This window comes from Xenopus laevis, chromosome 2L (assembly GCF_017654675.1).
Source record: "Xenopus laevis strain J_2021 chromosome 2L, Xenopus_laevis_v10.1, whole genome shotgun sequence".
Taxonomy (NCBI): domain Eukaryota; kingdom Metazoa; phylum Chordata; class Amphibia; order Anura; family Pipidae; genus Xenopus; species Xenopus laevis.
This window is the reverse complement of record NC_054373.1, coordinates 187,418,111-187,436,451: the sequence shown is the minus strand read 5'-3', so window position 1 is coordinate 187,436,451 and position 18,341 is coordinate 187,418,111. Positions and strand designations below refer to the sequence as shown.

At 39.5% G+C, this 18,341-nt stretch overlaps 1 protein-coding gene across 7 annotated transcripts in view; it reads right to left on the bottom strand.

Moving 5' to 3' along the window:
* Positions 1–18,341, bottom strand: part of LOC108707614 (disks large homolog 2) — a 659,829-nt gene that overhangs the window by 294,815 nt on the left and 346,673 nt on the right. For all 7 annotated transcript variants that reach the window (XR_005965552.1, XM_041582854.1, XM_041582851.1 and 4 more), the window contains one exon: positions 18,098–18,148. Coding sequence is in view for 6 of the 7 variants with exons in the window: in XM_041582854.1 (XP_041438788.1) it covers positions 18,098–18,148 (51 nt within the window). In the remaining variant the exon portion in view is untranslated. The remainder of the gene's footprint in view (positions 1–18,097; positions 18,149–18,341) is intronic.

The following is an 18,341-nucleotide window of genomic DNA, read 5'->3' as shown; positions in this document are numbered from 1 at the left end:
TCATGTCACACCATGATAGAAAGAACGGATCACAGTCCAATAATAAAAATGTTCAGGATTCCAAGTTAATGACCACCCTAGAAATGGGAAATATGTTGCTCTTATTTACTTATTGTTCTTGATTATTCCTAGAAAGGGACTTGGAACAGAAAACCTGGATTTATTTTAGATCTGTTTTTCCGAAATAAATAGAGGGGTCCAGATCAAAAGTCTAGTACTCCATGCTAAGAGAGCATTAGAAGGAGCACCCTAGTCTTGTCCTTACCACCCTAGTCTTGTCCTTACCACCCTAGTCTTGTCCTTACCACTATAGTCTTGTCCTTACCACCCTAGTCTTGTCCTTACCACTATAGTCTTGTCCTTACCACTATAGTCTTGTCCTTACCACCCTAGTCTTGTCCTTACCACCCTAGTCTTGTCCTTACCATCCTAGTCTTGTCCTTACCATCCTAGTCTTGTCCTTACCACCCTAGTCTTGTCCTTACCACTATAGTCTTGTCCTTACCACCCTAGTCTTGTCCTTACCACTATAGTCTTGTCCTTACCACTATAGTCTTGTCCTTACCACCCTAGTCTTGTACTTACCACTATAGTCTTGTCCTTACCACTATAGTCTTGTCCTTACCACCCTAATCTTGTCCTTACCACCCTAGTCTTGTCCTTACCACTATAGTCTTGTCCTTACCACCCTAGTCTTGTCCTTACCACCCTAGTCTTGCCACATTATAAGTCATTGAGAAATTATGGAAAATGCTATAATTAAACACAAGGCACATAGACCCGAAGCGCCTAACGCTAGCGTCAATTCGCTAGCGTTGGGCATTTTCGTTACTTCGCAAATTCACTAACGAACGCTGGCGTAAATTCGCTAGTGTTACTTCGAACCCTTACGCCTGGCGAATTTTCGCTACGGACGTAACTACGCAAATTCACTAACGCGCGCAGTGCACTGAACGCTACCTTTTACGCTAGACTTCCTTCGCCACCTCAGACCAGGCGAAGCGCAATAGAGTAGATAGGGATTGCTTAAAAAAAAGGTCAAATTTTTTCTAAGTCCCAAAAAACGCTGGCGTTTTTTCTATATTATGGGTGATAGGCTCAAAAAGGTCGAAAAATTTTTGGGGCTCCCCTCCTTCCCCCCTACATTTCCTAACTCATGGCAACTTAACTATACAGTGGGCACATATGTAGGGCACAAAAAAAAATTATTTGATGTTTTGAAGGTTTCCCAGGCTTGTGTAGTGATTCTACGTATTCCTCCATTGAAATTTGAATTTGGCGCCGTATGCAAATTAACCATCGCTAGCGTAACTTCGCTTCGCTTAGCGAATCAATGCTAGCGCAACTTCACAACCTTACGCTACCCCTGTGCACAACTTCGGATTTTAGAATTTTTTGAATTTGCGGAGTGCTGGCGAAACTACGAATCTTAGTGAATTTGCCCCTACTGTGATGCATCTGGGTTTGTATGGTGCTTGTACAAGAATTCCTTGTGAGCTTTTCTTTGAGTCTCTTTGCTTGATATTTATAAATAGTAGCCATTTGCAGCGTGCAATACTTGTTTTGATAATATAGGTTGTATGTACTTTATACAAAAGCCCCATTAAGTCCTAATGCATTCATTTTAGACAGAACTTCCATTACAGTCACTAAAAGGAATGTCTGAATATACTGTGATAAGAGACGTATTAACTCCAACGACAAAATGTCAAAGTATTTGAGCATTTTCCTTTCACGGAGGAAACAAGCTTCTCTTTAAAGGAAAAGTATGTATCATTCATTTATTTCTACTGTGATGGCATAGCTTCCCTTGTACATGGAGTATCTTTTCATATACACCTGTCTGTGCAGCCATTCCCTACTGATTACAAAGGACAGCATCAACTAGCGGTTGTAAATAAAGGGTGAGGTCTAGGAAGAATACTCTGGGGCAGATTCATTAAAGGGCAAAGTGGCCGACGCTTTTGTCAATATGCCAGAAATCACATCAGCAGGGACAACGGCAATTCACTAACAGGCGTAGAGGACAAGTCGCTAGCGAACGAGACCATCAATAGAATTCATTCGCACTCTATCACCGGGCAACTCTATCGCCAGGCTCTGGTGAATGGTCGTTACTCTGCAAATTCACTACAGTGCGAATTTTACTGAACGTTACCTCTTTCGCCAGAGTTTAATTTGTTACCTCAGACCAGGTGAACTCATTAGTGATGGGCGAATTTATTCGCCAGGCGCGAATTCGCGGCGAATTTGCGCGTTTCGCCGCCAGCGAATAAATTCGCGAAACGCCCGCGAAAATTCGCGGCAAAAATTCGCCGGCGTCAACAAATTTTTTTTTCGAAAAACGGACGCCGGCGCCAAAAACGGCCGCCGGCGTCGAAAAAACGGGCGCCGGCGTCAAAAACGGGCGCCGGCGTCAAAAACGAGACGCCGGCGCCGTTTCGCGAATTTTTCGCCGTTTCGCGAATTTCGCGCGAAATTCGCGAATTTTCCGGCGAAGCGAAACGGCGCAAATTCGCCCATCACTAGAACTCATAAAATGGAGCAACATCTTCCTCAATCTTAAGTCAGTGACATCATATCCTGTATGCCGGAAATGCATTAAAGTTGTAAAAAAAACGCTGGCGACTCAAAAGTCCAACTGTTAAAGATTTATGTGTGAACAATTTTTTAAAACTAATTTGAGGGGCATGCCACATTTGTTTAAGGGTGGGCTCATGTCTAGGACATTAGAGGATCTCTTTTGTCTTTATTATGGCTCATTGGACATGTGTTAGAAACTTCAAGGCCACTTCAAGGAGAAGGAAAGGTTAAAACTAAGTAAGCCTTATCAGAAAGGTCCATCTAAATATACCAGTAAACCCCCAAAGTAATGTTGCTCTGAGTCCCCTGTCAAAAGAAACACTGCATTTCTTTCCTTCTATTGTGTACTCATGGGCTTCTGTATCAGACTTCCTGCCTTCAGCTTAAACCTCATTGCCCTGGGCTTGAGCATGCTCAGTTTGCTCCTCTCCCCCACCCCTCCCTTCTCTACTGTAATCTGAGCCCAGAGCAGGGAGAAACTCAGGCAGGAAGTGATGTCACACCATGTTAATACTGCAGCTCCTATCCTAAACAAACAGAGAGTTTCTAGAGCTTTTTACTCAGTTATGGTAAAACATTCTACAGAATAAATATAGCATTCTAGCTTGTACTATTGCAGCTAATCTATTGGCAATAAAATGCCTCCGTAGCTTTCCTTCTCCTTTCAAGCATTTGCACAAACATTACTAATAAAGAAATCCAAACAACTCCAAACAACTTTTAGGTACCCACCCTATTCAAATTCTGAGACACAACTTTGCATTTTAGTGAATTAGCATGGTGCTAACTAATTTGCCCCTGGCAAAGTGTTGCAGAGTGTGGCAAAGCGGGTTAATGGCAAAAATTCGCCCTTTAGTGAATCTGCCTCTTTGTATGAGGCAAACTGGTGTCATGTTCCCAAAACAAATGCCAAAGGTTGTGATCATGGCTTACTCTTCTATAACAGCCACCTTTCTATGACGTCAAAGTGGGACACCAAACAAAATGACACCGGCACCAAAACCAATGGAATGTGTGTGCCAAATATTAGGGAATCAGCTGCGGGCGTCCTCACAAGGAGACAAGCAATACATACTTTTGAACCTTAGTGCTCTTGCATCTATAGATATATTTTGAGGCAAGCTGAACCTTATCACGCCTGAAGCAGGGACCTAAATTGTCTACTAATTTACTAAGTTAGCCAATAAAAGGCATCACTTACTGTCAATTCTCCTGTGTTGTACAACCCTCTACTTTTTTGCTTAAGAGAAGCTCTTGCTCCATATCTGTATTAATATTCACCCTTTGTCAACTGGCCAACTGTAGAATGATATGCCTATTGCAACTTTTGCTGTATTTTATAAGGGTGTTAGCAATTGTAGTTGGTGATTTTGGTGATATTAGTCATTGGAAAGAAAGAGGGAAAAATAGGCACCAGCCACCATGTTTTTTTTTTACTTTGAGCCCTGTCCTGCAGGTAGAAGAATTGCCACAGGGTCTAAAATGGAGCACAGAGACCAGGGTTGGCACCATGAATACAGAAAGAGGCGCAGAAAGCCAAACTCCTGATGCTCCTGAGTGCTTTTCTAAAGAGCAGTACGTAGTTTTGCACCCCTTAGTGCTCTTGAGTTTGCATCTGGAGAATCAGTTAAGGAACACCATTATATTCCTAGATCAGTGATCTTCAACCATGGGCTCATGAGCAACACATTGCTCACCAACCCATTGGATGTTGCTCCCAGTGGCCTCAAAGTAGGTGCTTATTTTTGAATTCCAGGCTTGAAGGCACGTTTTGATAGAATAAAAACCAGGTGTAATACCAAACAGAGCCTCCTGTAGGCTGCTGTAAGGAAAACTTCTTACCGACGCCATTCCTTGATCCAAGATGGCGGCGCCCAGTCTGTCCACGAGGTTCTTCCTGGTCACAGCGCTGTGACGCCAGCGCCATCTCGCCTGCCGATTGGACACCAGCGACGGAACAGACGCTGGTGTCAGAGCGGGCGCCAGCGTCAACAAGCCAGTGATGGAACGCCAGCGTCATGATGTCACGGCGTCCTTTTGGAGCCTGTGGACTGTAAACATTGCCCAAATATAGGTTTCACTTTGTGCATTCCTGGGTGTGATTCTAATTTTGTCATATTGATTCCTGTGTAGCGACCTTTGCCTGTTTAACCGTTTTGACCCTATTCTGCCTGGATTGACCCTTTGCCTGGACTCTGACCATTCTATTGCCAAACCCTCTTGTACCTTGAACTTTGTTTGTTTGAACTGCCTCCTCCTTGGTCTGCACTCCATACTAAGCCTTCGATCCCTTACAGCTGCTAGTCTACTTATTTGCCATCCCTAGGGACTTTTGTCGTGCTTGTGTTGCTCCCCAACTCTTTTTAACATTTGAATGAGGCTCCCAGTGGTTGATATAGGTAACGAGTGTGGAATTCCAATTATAGAAGGGAAAAAAGTACTGCTGGAAATGAAATTCTTCTCAGAAGTTTTTGAAATGTGAGGGTGCAAAGGCTAAGCTGCTCATGAGCAACAGATGGAATGCAAACGTTCAGCTAATGTACAAGAGAACGATATCCATCTCTCTGCCCACGGGTACAAGGCGGGTCACCAACTGCAGCTACATCTCCAAAAGGAACACATGACTCAAAGGCAAAACAAATGATTTAAAATGCTAATCCAGAGTTTGCCGAACATGGTTATAAAAAAGGAATTGGAAATGTAGCGAGTCACATGCAGACAGTAAAGCGCACGCAAATTAGTCACATTTAATTTAGTATTGGAACTAATGAGACCAGCACAAGAGGTCATACTAATTCATGAACCAAAAAATGAAAGGGGAATTGTTGCTATTATAATAACCTACAAAACTGTGGAGATGCTTAATATTTCTTTTTCACGGTTAGGTTGTATTATTTTTTTCCTTATAGTTTTGGAAATCTAAATGATAAGTCTGCTGCCTCAACTGAAAATTGTTTTTTTCCCCCACTGAACAACCCAACCAGACTGGGGGTCTGTCGTGTTGGGGGTTGGTACAAAAAGTACATTGTTTTTAGTCCATTCTAAGCAAATAATAAATGATAGTCTCGTGTATAACGTTTTTGTCATTTGGAACAAGGTCCTAAAATCCTAACTGCAAGAAAAATGTTTCTGACAGTCCGTAAATTGTCACAATGAGGTAGATTAGTGCATATGTGCAATAAGTCAAGGGATGTTATTTACACAAGGGATGTTATTTATGCACAATATCTTGCATATTTTACTTGTTTAAGAAACAATTTAAACCACTCTTAAAGGAGAACTAAACCCTAAAAATGCCACATTTTATATACTGAACTTTCTAAATACAATCAACTAAAAATTCTGTACTGTTTCTGAAATAATCAAGTTTATCTTCACTATTCCTCTCTCAGCATCTGTTTCTTCTCAATCTCTCTTCATTCAGGAGTTGGGTGTCAGATGAATGATCCAATATATCATATAGGGGTCTCCTGTTGCCTAGAAGATGTATTAGAGCTCACTCTATTAAACTCACCAGACATCATGTCTCTCTACATGCAGAATTTGTGCAAAAGGCAGTTATTTTGTTACATTTTGTTTGTACTGGAATCAGTTATTTGAGTGAGCTCTAATACATCTGCTAGGAATGGAGCCTCCCTATAAGATATATTGGATCTAACTGTCAATGATTATCTGAAACTAGTGATGGGCAAATAAATACGACAGGCACGAATTCGCAGCAAATTTCTGCCGCCATAATTTCTTCGGTCGAAAATTCGCCTACAAAAAATTAAATCAAAAGTCAAAATTATTTGGATGCCCATCAAATTTAAAGCATTTGGACAAAATAAAAATTGTCGCGTGATAAAATTATATTGACTTGAATTTGTTTCGCCATTAACTGGTACGTTAATCCTTTTTATGGGAAAGTGGTCCCCCCGCTATATGTCTATAATGTCCTCTAATGTACTTGTAGTGTAATCATGTCCCCTCGCAAGTGCCTTCTTTTCAGAGAAAACAACCCCAACCTTGACAGTCTCCCCTCATAGTTTAAATCCTCCATCCATTTTACCAGTCTATTTGCACACTCAGCTTAAAGGAAAATTTTGTTTTCCTTTATGTTGCCATATAATACAAATACTAAAATATTAAATATTTAAAAAGACGTAAAAAGAATGAATTCATTTTCATCATTAGCAAATAAAACTTAAAAATGTTGCCTTTGATAAGAAGTTACAATGATAAATATGGGAAAATGTCCTCATAACTTACTGCTAAAAATCAGAATCGGAAAATATCTGTTGAGGTCATGTAGAAATCAATGGCAGATGTCCCTGAAGTTATTTCTTGACATCGTGATTTGGGGATTTTGTGCGGTAATCCAAAAAATTCTAGGTTTTTTTTCCTGAATGTCAATCGTACTACAGTATACAAATTGACGCTTGATTTAGTTGGGACCTTTTGTCTCTTCGAGTTTTTCAAGAACTTTTGTGGAAAAATTAAAACTCAAATTTTTTGAGATTTATCATACCCCAAAACTCCTAAAAATTAGAATCCAAAAACATCTCTCAAGGTTATGTAGAAGTTAATGGCAGATTTCCCTGAAGTTGTTTCTTGACATTGTGTTCTGGGGTTTTTGTCCAATAATCCAAAAAATTCAATTTTTTTCATTCGAAACATCAATCTGACTAAACGATTTGACGCTCGATTTTGTTGCCACCTTTTGTCGCTTTGACTTTTTCAAGAAAAATTATTAATAAACTAGTTCAATTCATGGAAGGGCGTTTGCTTGACTTTGTTTTTTATTAAAACATTAAGATGAATTGGAGTTTTATTATCTAGGCCCCCAAATATTTAATAAACAAGCACTTTAAAGTCTGGACTAGCTTTAATATTTGTATGGAATCCAACTCAAACAGACAATGCATCATCTCAGATATTGAAACATATCTATTCATACCAGCTCAAGCTGTATTTTCCAAATCTCCTGTCTGATATTCCAAAAGTGCCTATTTTTATCATAAACAAAAATGTGGAGAGAGGATTTATCTGAGGGTGCAGAGGTTTTATAATTAAGGAAATATCACAAGTAACTTTATGTGAGTTGCTTATTACGAAAATATTGCAAGCTTGCAGGATGTGGAATTCTGTTAGTTCAAGTGGAATCCACCTTCATCTAGAGGGTTGTTTAATAAACTCTGGTCAGGTTTTTGGGGCAAAACTCAAATTTTTCTTTTTTTTTTTTTTTTTTTTCAATAGAATTTTTAAAGATTTATTAAAGTCCAAAGCAGCAAAAAGCCAGAATCTCAGACCTGCCGAGGCTGTGTATACGTCAATGGCATATGTCCCTACCCTATTTCTGTGGGAGAATTAGCCCAAAAATTCGACCTTTTTGGGCAAAAATCTGCAAAATTCTGGCTTTTTCTTACACTCGATTTTACAGAGTTTTTACCTGAACCCATTAAATCAAGCTTTTTTAATAATAAAAAAGGTAGATAGAGTATTAGCATTTGGTTGTGGTTTTTTATTTAAAAAATGAGTTACATTTGGATTTTAGTAAATAACCATCCCCATGTGTTTAGAGAGTATAATTTTATGGGATTCCTTTATACAGAGAACTGGATAGATTGCTATCATGTATTTACATGTATTTACTGTATCAACTGTATCATTCATATTTTGTTCATTTTCATGAATTCGATATTGTAGCACTAGAAATTATGGAGAAAACTAATCACTGTAAATAGCACTTTAAATAGCACAGAGAATGAAATTTCCCAAAAATGTTATCATTTTGATGCAAGAATACTTTCCAATACTTTCATAAAAAATTGTCCATATGAAAATATGTAAAAATGCATTACTAGGGCAGTTATCTATCAATTTAGTATGCTATAAAATGACTAATTCTAAGCACCTTTTCAATTGGTCTTCATTATTTCTTTTTTAAAGTTTTTTTAATGGTTTGCTTTTGTCTTCTGAATCTTTCCAGGTTTCAAAAGGGGTCGCTGACCCGATCTAAAAAAAACAATGCTCTGTAAAGCTACACATTTATTGTTATTGCTATTTCCATTACCTATCTTTCTATTCTGGCCTCTCCTATTCCTATTCCAGTCTCTTATTCAAATCAATGCATGGTTGCTAGGGTTATTTGGACCCTAGCAACCAGATGGCTGAAATTGCAAACTGGAGAGCTGCTGAATAAAAAGCTAAATAACTCAAAAACCACAAAAAAACTTAAACATGAAAATCAATGGGAAATTGTCTCAGACTATCACTCTCTACATAATACTAAAATTTTACTCAAAGGTGAACAACCCCTTTAATCAATCCATTTGCCTCGACTCTATGACAATTTGACATCGCCGCTATCCCGTCATACCATAGGGAGAGAACAACCCACCAAGTCTCCTTCATTTCCATATTAGTGAAAGTTGACCAATCACAAGAGGACTTTCCAATCCAGGTCAAAGACTGCCTGTCAACAACATAGCCATTTGCCTAGACTCTATGACAATTTGACATAACCGCTATCCCGTAATACCAAAGGGAGAGAACAACCTACCAAGTATACTTTATTTCCATATCAGTCAAAGTTGACCAATCACAAGAGGACTTCCCAATCCAGGTCAACAACATAGCCCTTTGGCTAGGCTCTATGACAAATTGACATTGCCGCTTTCCTGAAATACCATAGGGAGAGAACAACCCACCAAGTCTCCTTCATTTCCATATTAGTGAAAGTTGACCAATCACAAGAGAACTTTCCAATGCAGGTCAAAGACTGCCTGTCAACAACATAGCCCTTTGCCTAGACTCTATGACAATTTGACATCACCGCTATCCCGTAAGACCATAGGGAGAGAACAACCCACCAATTCTCCTTCATTTCCATATCAGTCAAAGATGACCAATCACAAGAATACTTCCCAATCCAGGTCAACAACATAGCCCTTTGCTTAGACTCTATGACAATTTGACATCACCGCTATCCCGAAATACCATAGGAAGAGAACAACCCACCAAGTCTCCTTCTTTTCCATATCAGTCAAAGTTGACCTATCACAAGAAGACTTTCCAATCCAGGTTAAAAAATGCCTGTCAACAACATAGCCCTTCGCCTAGGCTCTATGACAATCTGACATCACCGCTATCCCGTAAAACCATAGGGAGAGAACAACCCACCAAGTCTCCTTCATTTCAATATCAGTCAAAGTTGACCAATCACAAGAGGACTTTCCAATCCAGGTTAAAGACTGCCTGTCCACAACATCGCCCTTTGCCTAGGCTCTATGACAATCTGACATCGCCGCTATCATGTAATACCATAGGGAGAAAACAACCCACCAATTCTCCTTCATTTCCATATCAGTCAAAGTTGACCAATCACAAGAAGACTTTCCAATCCAGGTTAAAGACTCCCTGTCCACAACATAGCCCTTTGCCTAGGCTCTATGACAATTTGATATTGCTGCTATCCCGAAATACCATAGGGTGAGAACAACCCACCAAGTCTCCTTCATTTCCATATAAGTCAAAGTTGACCAATCACAAGACAACTTTGCAATCCAGGTTAAAGACTGCCTGTCAACAGCATAGCCCTTTGCCTAGGCTCTATGACAATTTGACATTGCCGCTATCCGGTAATACCATAGAGAGAGAACAACCCACCAAGTTTCCTTCATTTCCATATCAGTCAAAGTTGACCAATCACAAGAAGACTTTCCAATCCAGGTCAACAACATAGCCCTTTGCCTAGACTCTATGACAATTTGACATCACCACTATCCCGAAATACCATAGGGTGAGAACAACCCACCAAGTCTCCTTCATTTCCATATCAGTCAAAGTTGACCAATCACAAGAGGACTTTCCAATCCAGGTCAAAGACTGCCTGTCAACAACATAGCCCTTTGCCTAGACTCTATGACAATTTGATATTGCCGCTATCTTGTAATACCATAGGGAGAGAACAACCCACAAGTCTCCTTCATTTCCATATCAGTTAAAGTTGACCAATCACAAGAGGACTTTCCAATCCAGGTCAACAACATAGCCCTTTGCCTAGACTCTATGACATTGCCGCTATCCCGTTATACCATAGGGAGAGAACAACCCACCAAGTTTCCTTCATTTCCATATCAGTCAAAGTTGACCAATCACAAGAGGTCTTTCCAATCCCGGTTAAAGTGTGCCTGTCAACAACATAGCCCTTTGCCTAGGCTCTGTGACAATTTGACATTGCCGCTATCCCGTAATACCATAGGGAGAGAACAACCCACCAAGTTTCCTTCATTTCCATATCAGTCAAAGTTGACCAATCACAGGAGGACTTTTCAATCCAGGTGAAATACTGCCTGTCAACAACATAGCCCTTTGCCTAGGCTCTATGACAATCTGACATTGCTGCTATCCCGTAATACCATAGGGAGAGAACAACCCACCAAGTCTCCTTCTTTTCCATATCAGCCAAAGTTGACCAATCACAAGAGAACTTTAAAATCATTTTCAACAACATAGCCCTTTGCCTAGCCTCTATGACAATCTGACATTGCCGCTATCCCATAATACCATAGGGAGAGAACAACCCACAAAGTTTCCTTCATTTCCATATCTGTCAAAGTTGACCAATCACAAGAGACCTTTGCAATCCAGGTTACAGACTGCCTGTCAACAACATAGCCCTTTGCCTAGGCTCTATGACAATTTGACATTGCCGCTATCCCGTAACACCATAGGGAGAGAACAACCCACCAAGTTTCCTTCATTTCCATATCATGAAAGCTAAAAGCAAGAAAAACATTGTCACTACATCAAATGCTAATACCGATAACTCTACCAGATGCATCTTCAACCTGACATACACATACTCACATTACACGAAACCTCCCTTTTAGAAAAAGGACTGTCTTTTTGCCCCACATATTCCACCAACATGTTCAATCTGTTCACAGATCTTAATTCATACATCAGGAAACTTACACTCAAACATCATTTTGCAATTAAAAAGAACCAGACACTCCCCCCATCCACTTCCATTATCCTTACCAATAATGATTCCCTACCTACAGTATTCATCAACCCCAATGAGATTAATCTAGAGAAATGTATTATAACACAATTAAAAGGTAAAGGTGGCCATACACGGGCAGATAAAGCTGCCGATATTGGTCGTTTGGACCGATTTGACAGTTTATCTGCCCGTGTATGGGGGCTTCCGACGGGTCATCCCGATCGATATCTGGCCACGATATCGATCGGGAAGTTTGGATTTTTACCCGATCGACCCGTCGGAGCCGCTTGGCGCATCATAATTCGCTCGTTCGGCCATACGGCTGAATGCTCGAATTACCCCCGATATAGCCATGCAGTTTAGTGGCATATCGGGGAAAGATCCGCTCGTTTGGCGATGTCGCCAAACGAGCGGATCTTTAAGTCTATGGCCACCTTTAGTCCCGTTTTTACCCCACAGCTTCAAAAGGTAACTTCATTGAGACATTCTATTCTATGGTTCTGGATGACCTACAAACCCTACAGTCCCACGTATCTACTGTTAAACCTAACCTCACTCCACAAGAATCATCCGCCCTCAAATCCCTCCTTAACAACACTGAACTTGTCATAAAGCCGGCCGACAAAGGCGGTGGAATCGTAGTATTAAACAGATCAGATTATATAGAGGAATCTCTCAGACTTTTACAGGATCCTAAACATTATAACACACTGTCTTCAGATCCCACACTTCCCCTTAACAAGATCCTCAAAGACTTTATTAACCAGGCTTTCTTCCAGAATATCATAACCAAACATGAACGTAATTTCATTATTAATCATCACCCAAACACCCCCTTTTTTTATTATCTGCCAAAAATACATAAAAACCTTCACAAGCCTCCTGGTAGACCTATTATTTCTGGAATAGATTCCATAACCTATCATCCTTTCTCAAAGATTCTCACCATCTCATACAAATATTATCCTCCATAGCCTGGTCCACAGACTATCACTGGCTCACCTGTAACATTACATCTTTATGCACAAATATTCCTCATCAATTTGGTTTGTCTGCTATTCAATTCTTCCTGACCACTATCCCTATGATGCCGTCCGTACAACAACGATTCTTATTACAGTGCATAGAATTCATCCTCCATAATAACATTTTCTCATTTAACAATAAATTCTATCACCAAATCAACGGCACTGCAATGGGAAGTTCTTTTGCGCCTTCATATGCCAATCTCACCATGGGCCTTATAGAATCACAACTTTTTTTTCCTAATCATCCATTTTCAGACAATATTATCCTTTATAAACGTTACATAGACAATTTGTTTTTTATTTGGAAGGGTGACACATCCTTAATCCCCGAATTCATTCAATACCTCAATAATAATAAAGCAGGTTTACAGTTCACATCACAACATCACTCCAACTTCATAGATTTCCTTGATCTCACCATTTTTACTGAAAACAACTCCATCAAAACTAAAACCTTTTTTAAATCAGTTGATTCAAATAATTACATTCATTATAACAGTTTCCATCATCAGCCCTGGATCCATAACACACCATATAGCCAATTTAGACGAATCCATAGAAATTGTACAGACAGCCATGAATATTCTAGACAATCCAAAATACTTAAAAGGAAATTCACAGCACGAAAATATCCAAAGAAACTGGTTAACGATGCGTTCATGAAGGCGAAATCCACTATTCAAAAAAACCCTTCACCCCCACCTAGCGACAACCCACCTATCCGGTTCATTACACAATTCACCAAGGAACATCAGAACATTAGGACTATTTTGAACAACCGCTGGGAGATCCTACTCTAGGACCCCTTCCTTAAACCCTTGTTACCTACAAAACCTCTAATTACATACAGACGAGCACCCAGTTTGCGCAACATCTTAGCCCCTAGCAAATTACGTGACAGGAATTATAATAATCCAGTAGGACCTATTCCCCTTACACCTGGATCATATTCCTGTAACCATTCCCGTTGTTTAGCTTGCCCTTTTGTTACCAATACATCCACTTTCTCATCCTTCACTACCAAGATTCAATATACCATCAATAGTCACATCTCCTGCCAATCCAAATATATCATTTACCTCATAACATGTCCATGCCGTCTCCAATATGTTGGCAGGACAACACAAGTTGCCCGGAGCCGTATAGGCCAACATAAAAGGAACATTATTAATACATTTCCTATGCACAGCGTGTCACGTCACTATCAGCCCGACACCTTTTCTATCACACTTATTGACTCCATCAGTTCTGCAGATTCTGCAGCCTTTGATTTTTTTAAAAAAACGAGAAATGTACTGGATCCAGACCCTCAGGACCCTGGTACCTGAGGGTCTTAATGAAGTTTTAGAAAAACTCTATTAATTCATCTTATATCATTCCATATGCCATATTGTTCCGTTTTATGTTTTATCAGTCCTCTCTTTTAGTAGCCTTTTTATCTAGTTTTATTGCACTTATTCATATATATTTGATGCTTTTATGACCGATTATTTATATCACTTCGCAATATATATCAGAAAAGGTGATGTGCATATCTGGTTGCATACTTTTGCATGATTGCCTGCATAGTTTTGCATATTTTTTTATGCATTATTTTTATAATCGGTCTAGGTATTTATATTTTGTTTAAAAATTTTTATTCAAAGTTGTTTAGAGTTTTTACTTCAGGTTTTTTTATTCAATGCTGTTTAGAGTTCATATATCAGGTTCTTTTTATGTGTGTGTAGGGCCCTATAGGGATACAGGCCCTATAGAGTTAATCTTTTCACCATTTCCTTGGGTTATTGGGTAGAATCCCTGTTACAGAATAACCTTTACAGTGATAGGCTGAGAGATTTGATGACACTGCTCTGACTCACTCCTATATAGTGTGTGTAGGGAGTGGCCTCTTCCTCTTTTGCCTCTGGATGTGATTCCAGCTGGATGTGCTCAGGGGGACTGAGTGCAATAGGCCCAGAAGAAGTCATGTGACCAAGTCGGGGAGCAGGTAACCCCGTGAATGAGGAACAGATACACTAGGGCAGACTTGTCATAGTCTCTCTAGGAGAGAAAGGCAGAGAGGTGAGAGAGAAAGAGCAGCTGAAGCTCCAACAAGGATTTGCAGTAAGGGAGGAGCTTCCCAGAGGCTCTGTGTGTTGCCTCCAGTCAGGGACCTCAGTGAAGAGGGACTGTAGGGTACAAGCTGCTTCCTGACAACTTCCAGGAGGGAAAGGTTGTACTGCATTTGCCTGTATACTCTCTGTGTGAGTCTGTCTTGTTCTGTGTGACCTCTCAATATGCTGTTTTTCCTCAACTCCTGTGTGACTACTGAAACCTGTAGTCATTTGCCCTTTTTGGCATAATAAACCGTTCCTGATTGTTAAGAACCTCCTGGCGCCCAAGTTGTTTTTGTGTGCACAGTAGCCTGGGGGGGATGTAGTTGCACTACACCATAGAGAGAACACTTCCACTTAGCGAAGGCCCTGCCCTGGGTGTAAGTCGCGTGTAACCCATGCTCTAGTGTTCTAGCTGGTGAATTAACCCCGAGTGGCCCAAATAGGTGTTACATGTGTAATTTTCATGTGTGTATGTATATATTTATATATTTATATGCATTCCTTTGCATTTTCATTGGTTATGACACTTTATTAGCCCCAAACAAAATGGTCGTTTATACCACTATCTATTTTCCACCACCAATATGGCTGCTACATCATCTCCTGTTTGTCTTTCCTCCAATTAGTCACACTATATAACACGCCCAGGCATCCTCAAGCAGCACAGAGGCGCCTGGCGTGTTTATACAAAGACATTGGTAAGATTATATCTTTTCCTTTTTAAAAGTTATTGAATTCCCCTTTTTTTGTTGTCTTTAGTTATTTGTGCTGCATCCCCTTGTTTTAAATATACCTTAGTTCACTAATTTATGTTTCCCACATAGTTTAATTTTATGTTTCCTACCCAGATACTTTATGTTTCTCATTTAGACTAATATATACCAGCAGCCTATTCCCCATGTCCATCAGCATTTGCTTCCCCATGCTGTGAATTATTCGTTTTCCCCTCCCCCCACATACTTATCATTAATTAGTCACACTATATGACAAGCTCAGGTGTCCTCAAGCAGCACAGAGGCGCCTGGAGTGTTTATTTAAAGACACTGGTAAGTTTTTTTCACTTTATCTTAATTTCATTGATTTCTTTTGTTGGTTTAGTCATCTGTGCTACATCCCCTGGTTTTAAATATACCCTAGGTCACGTTCTTTATTATGTTACTATTGTATGTCTCCTATTATGTCTCCCACCAAGATACTTGGTTTCCAATTTAGATAATATATACTAGTAGCCTATCCCCCATGTCCATCAGCACTTGTTTCCCCATGCTGTGAACTATTTCTCCTCCCCTTGTTTTCCCTCCCCCCCATATACTTGGCCCAAGGGCATCACTTAGTATCTACACTTTCCCATAATCCGAACAGCTGTATACAATAATATTTTACAAATTTGCCTGTCTGTGTTTTTTTAGTTGTTTTTGTTCCCGTTCCATATTGCCTGATGAAGCAGGAAATACCTGCGAAACGCGTTGCAATACTGTTTTGTCAATAAATTATTATTGAAAATTACCACTTTCGTTGGTGTCTGCTTGGAGGAGGTAAGTTCATTACTACCTCCTCTGAATTACCCATTGGGTTTTTAAGTGCTTTTAGCTATTTTTATCCTTTTGGGGCCTCTGTTTTGTCTTACTATCATTTCCATATCAGTCAAAGTTGACCTATCACAAGAGGACTTTCCAATCCAGGTTAAAAAAATGCCTGTCAACAACATAGCCCTTTGCCTAGACTCTATGACAATCTGACATCACCGCTATCCCGTAAAACCATAGTGAGAGAACAACCCACCAAGTCTCCTTTATATCCATATCAGTCAAAGTTGACCAATCACAAGACAACTTTGCAATCCAGGTTAAAGACTGCCTGTCAACAACATAGACCTTTGCCTAGGCTCTATGACAATTTGACATTGCCACTATCCCGTAATACCATAGGGAGAGAACAACCCATCAAGTCTCCTTCTTTTCCATATCAGTAAAAGTTGACCAATCACAAGAGGACTTTCCAATCCAGGTCAACAACATAGCCCTTAGCCTAAACTCTATGACAATTTGAAATCACTGCTATCCTGTAATACCATAGGGAGAGAACAACCCACCAAGTTTCCTTCATTTCCATATGCTGTTCCGAGAAGTGGCTATAATAATCATAACTACTATAATTGTAGGAAGTTGCAATATGAATCTTTGTAGCAATTTATCTTGGACTGCAATTCCATTGAAATGACACAATGATTATTCTCTGATGGAATTTAAGTATAATTGTCTAATACATATAAAATTACACTGTACTGAGCATTCATTCCTATCAAAACTGATTCGATTCCATTACACAACTTGAATTCAGGTATAAAAAAGAGTTATTGGAACCTGCTACTTTTGTATATCATTGTGAGTGTGAAAGTGATCTCATCCCATATGAATAAGTAGGAAATTGTCATGTGGAAATTTGACTATAAATTGAGTTTAAAGGGCATGTAAAGGCAAACAAATAAAATCCAATTTTTACTTTATTTAATGAAACAAAAACCTATATCCAATATATTTTAATTAAAAAATGTGTACCATTTTTATAAGAAACCAGACTGTATACAGTGAAATTCTCCCTTCATTTACTGCTGTGGATAGGAATTGTCAGACGGTCCCTAACTGCTCTGCAGGGAAACAATCATACTTATGAACAGCAGGGGGAGCCCCCGCCTTACTTCCCAGCCATGCAGAACTCAAGCAGCTTTGTTTGTTTCCCTGTAGAGCAGTCGGCGACTGTGTAGAGATTTGTATTGGATTTTATTTTTGCCTTTACATCCCCTTTACTGTTTCCAGCTGCAGGGACAAAGATCATGGAGCCAGATTTAAACAGATAAACTGGGATTCTATTTGGAGGATTATTTTGCTGCAGCCACTGGTTCTGCAGAGTTGGAGAAAGTTTGTATTAAACAATACAAAAAGTATAAAATCCACATTAGATTACATGACAACACAGGAGCCAGTGCAGTCTGTATATTGTGATTATTAATCAGTCTTGTTTTATCGGCTTCTGGCAGATATTATTTGACTTGTGCTGTTTTGATAATTTATGACGATCCCTTAGCAGCCCAGACCTCACTGAGCATGTGCACAGTCTTGGTCTTGCAAAGATGTATATCAAAGTTACAAGATGGTGACCCCCTGTGGCCAACTTTGAAAGTATAAATCATTTGTTTGATTAGACTTGTGGTGCAGTAAGTTCATGTTTATGTTTAGTAGACAAAATACAGCATTTCTAGCCTTATTCTATTTTACACTTTCCTTGTCCTTTAAAAGCGTCCACCCTTTATAGCCACACTGTTTTATCCAAAAACATTATTACATGAATTATCAAAAAAAAAATTTGCTGTTTGATCTTGGAATTTTCATTTGACTTACCCGCTCCAAAGTAATTTCTTCAAACTCATATTCAATTTCAGTTCCATTGATCTAGAAAGAGTTGCAAATTGTTTAGTTAGGCCTACGTAGCATATCAAAGAGCTGCAATATAAACAAAGCTGAGGATAATTGGAGTTTGTTTCTAAAGGAAACATAAATAAAACATGAAAGGAGCAGTGTAAGTGTTTAAATATAATTAGTAACCCCTGTGATCTGTCTGAACAAAAAATTCTTACCAAATTAT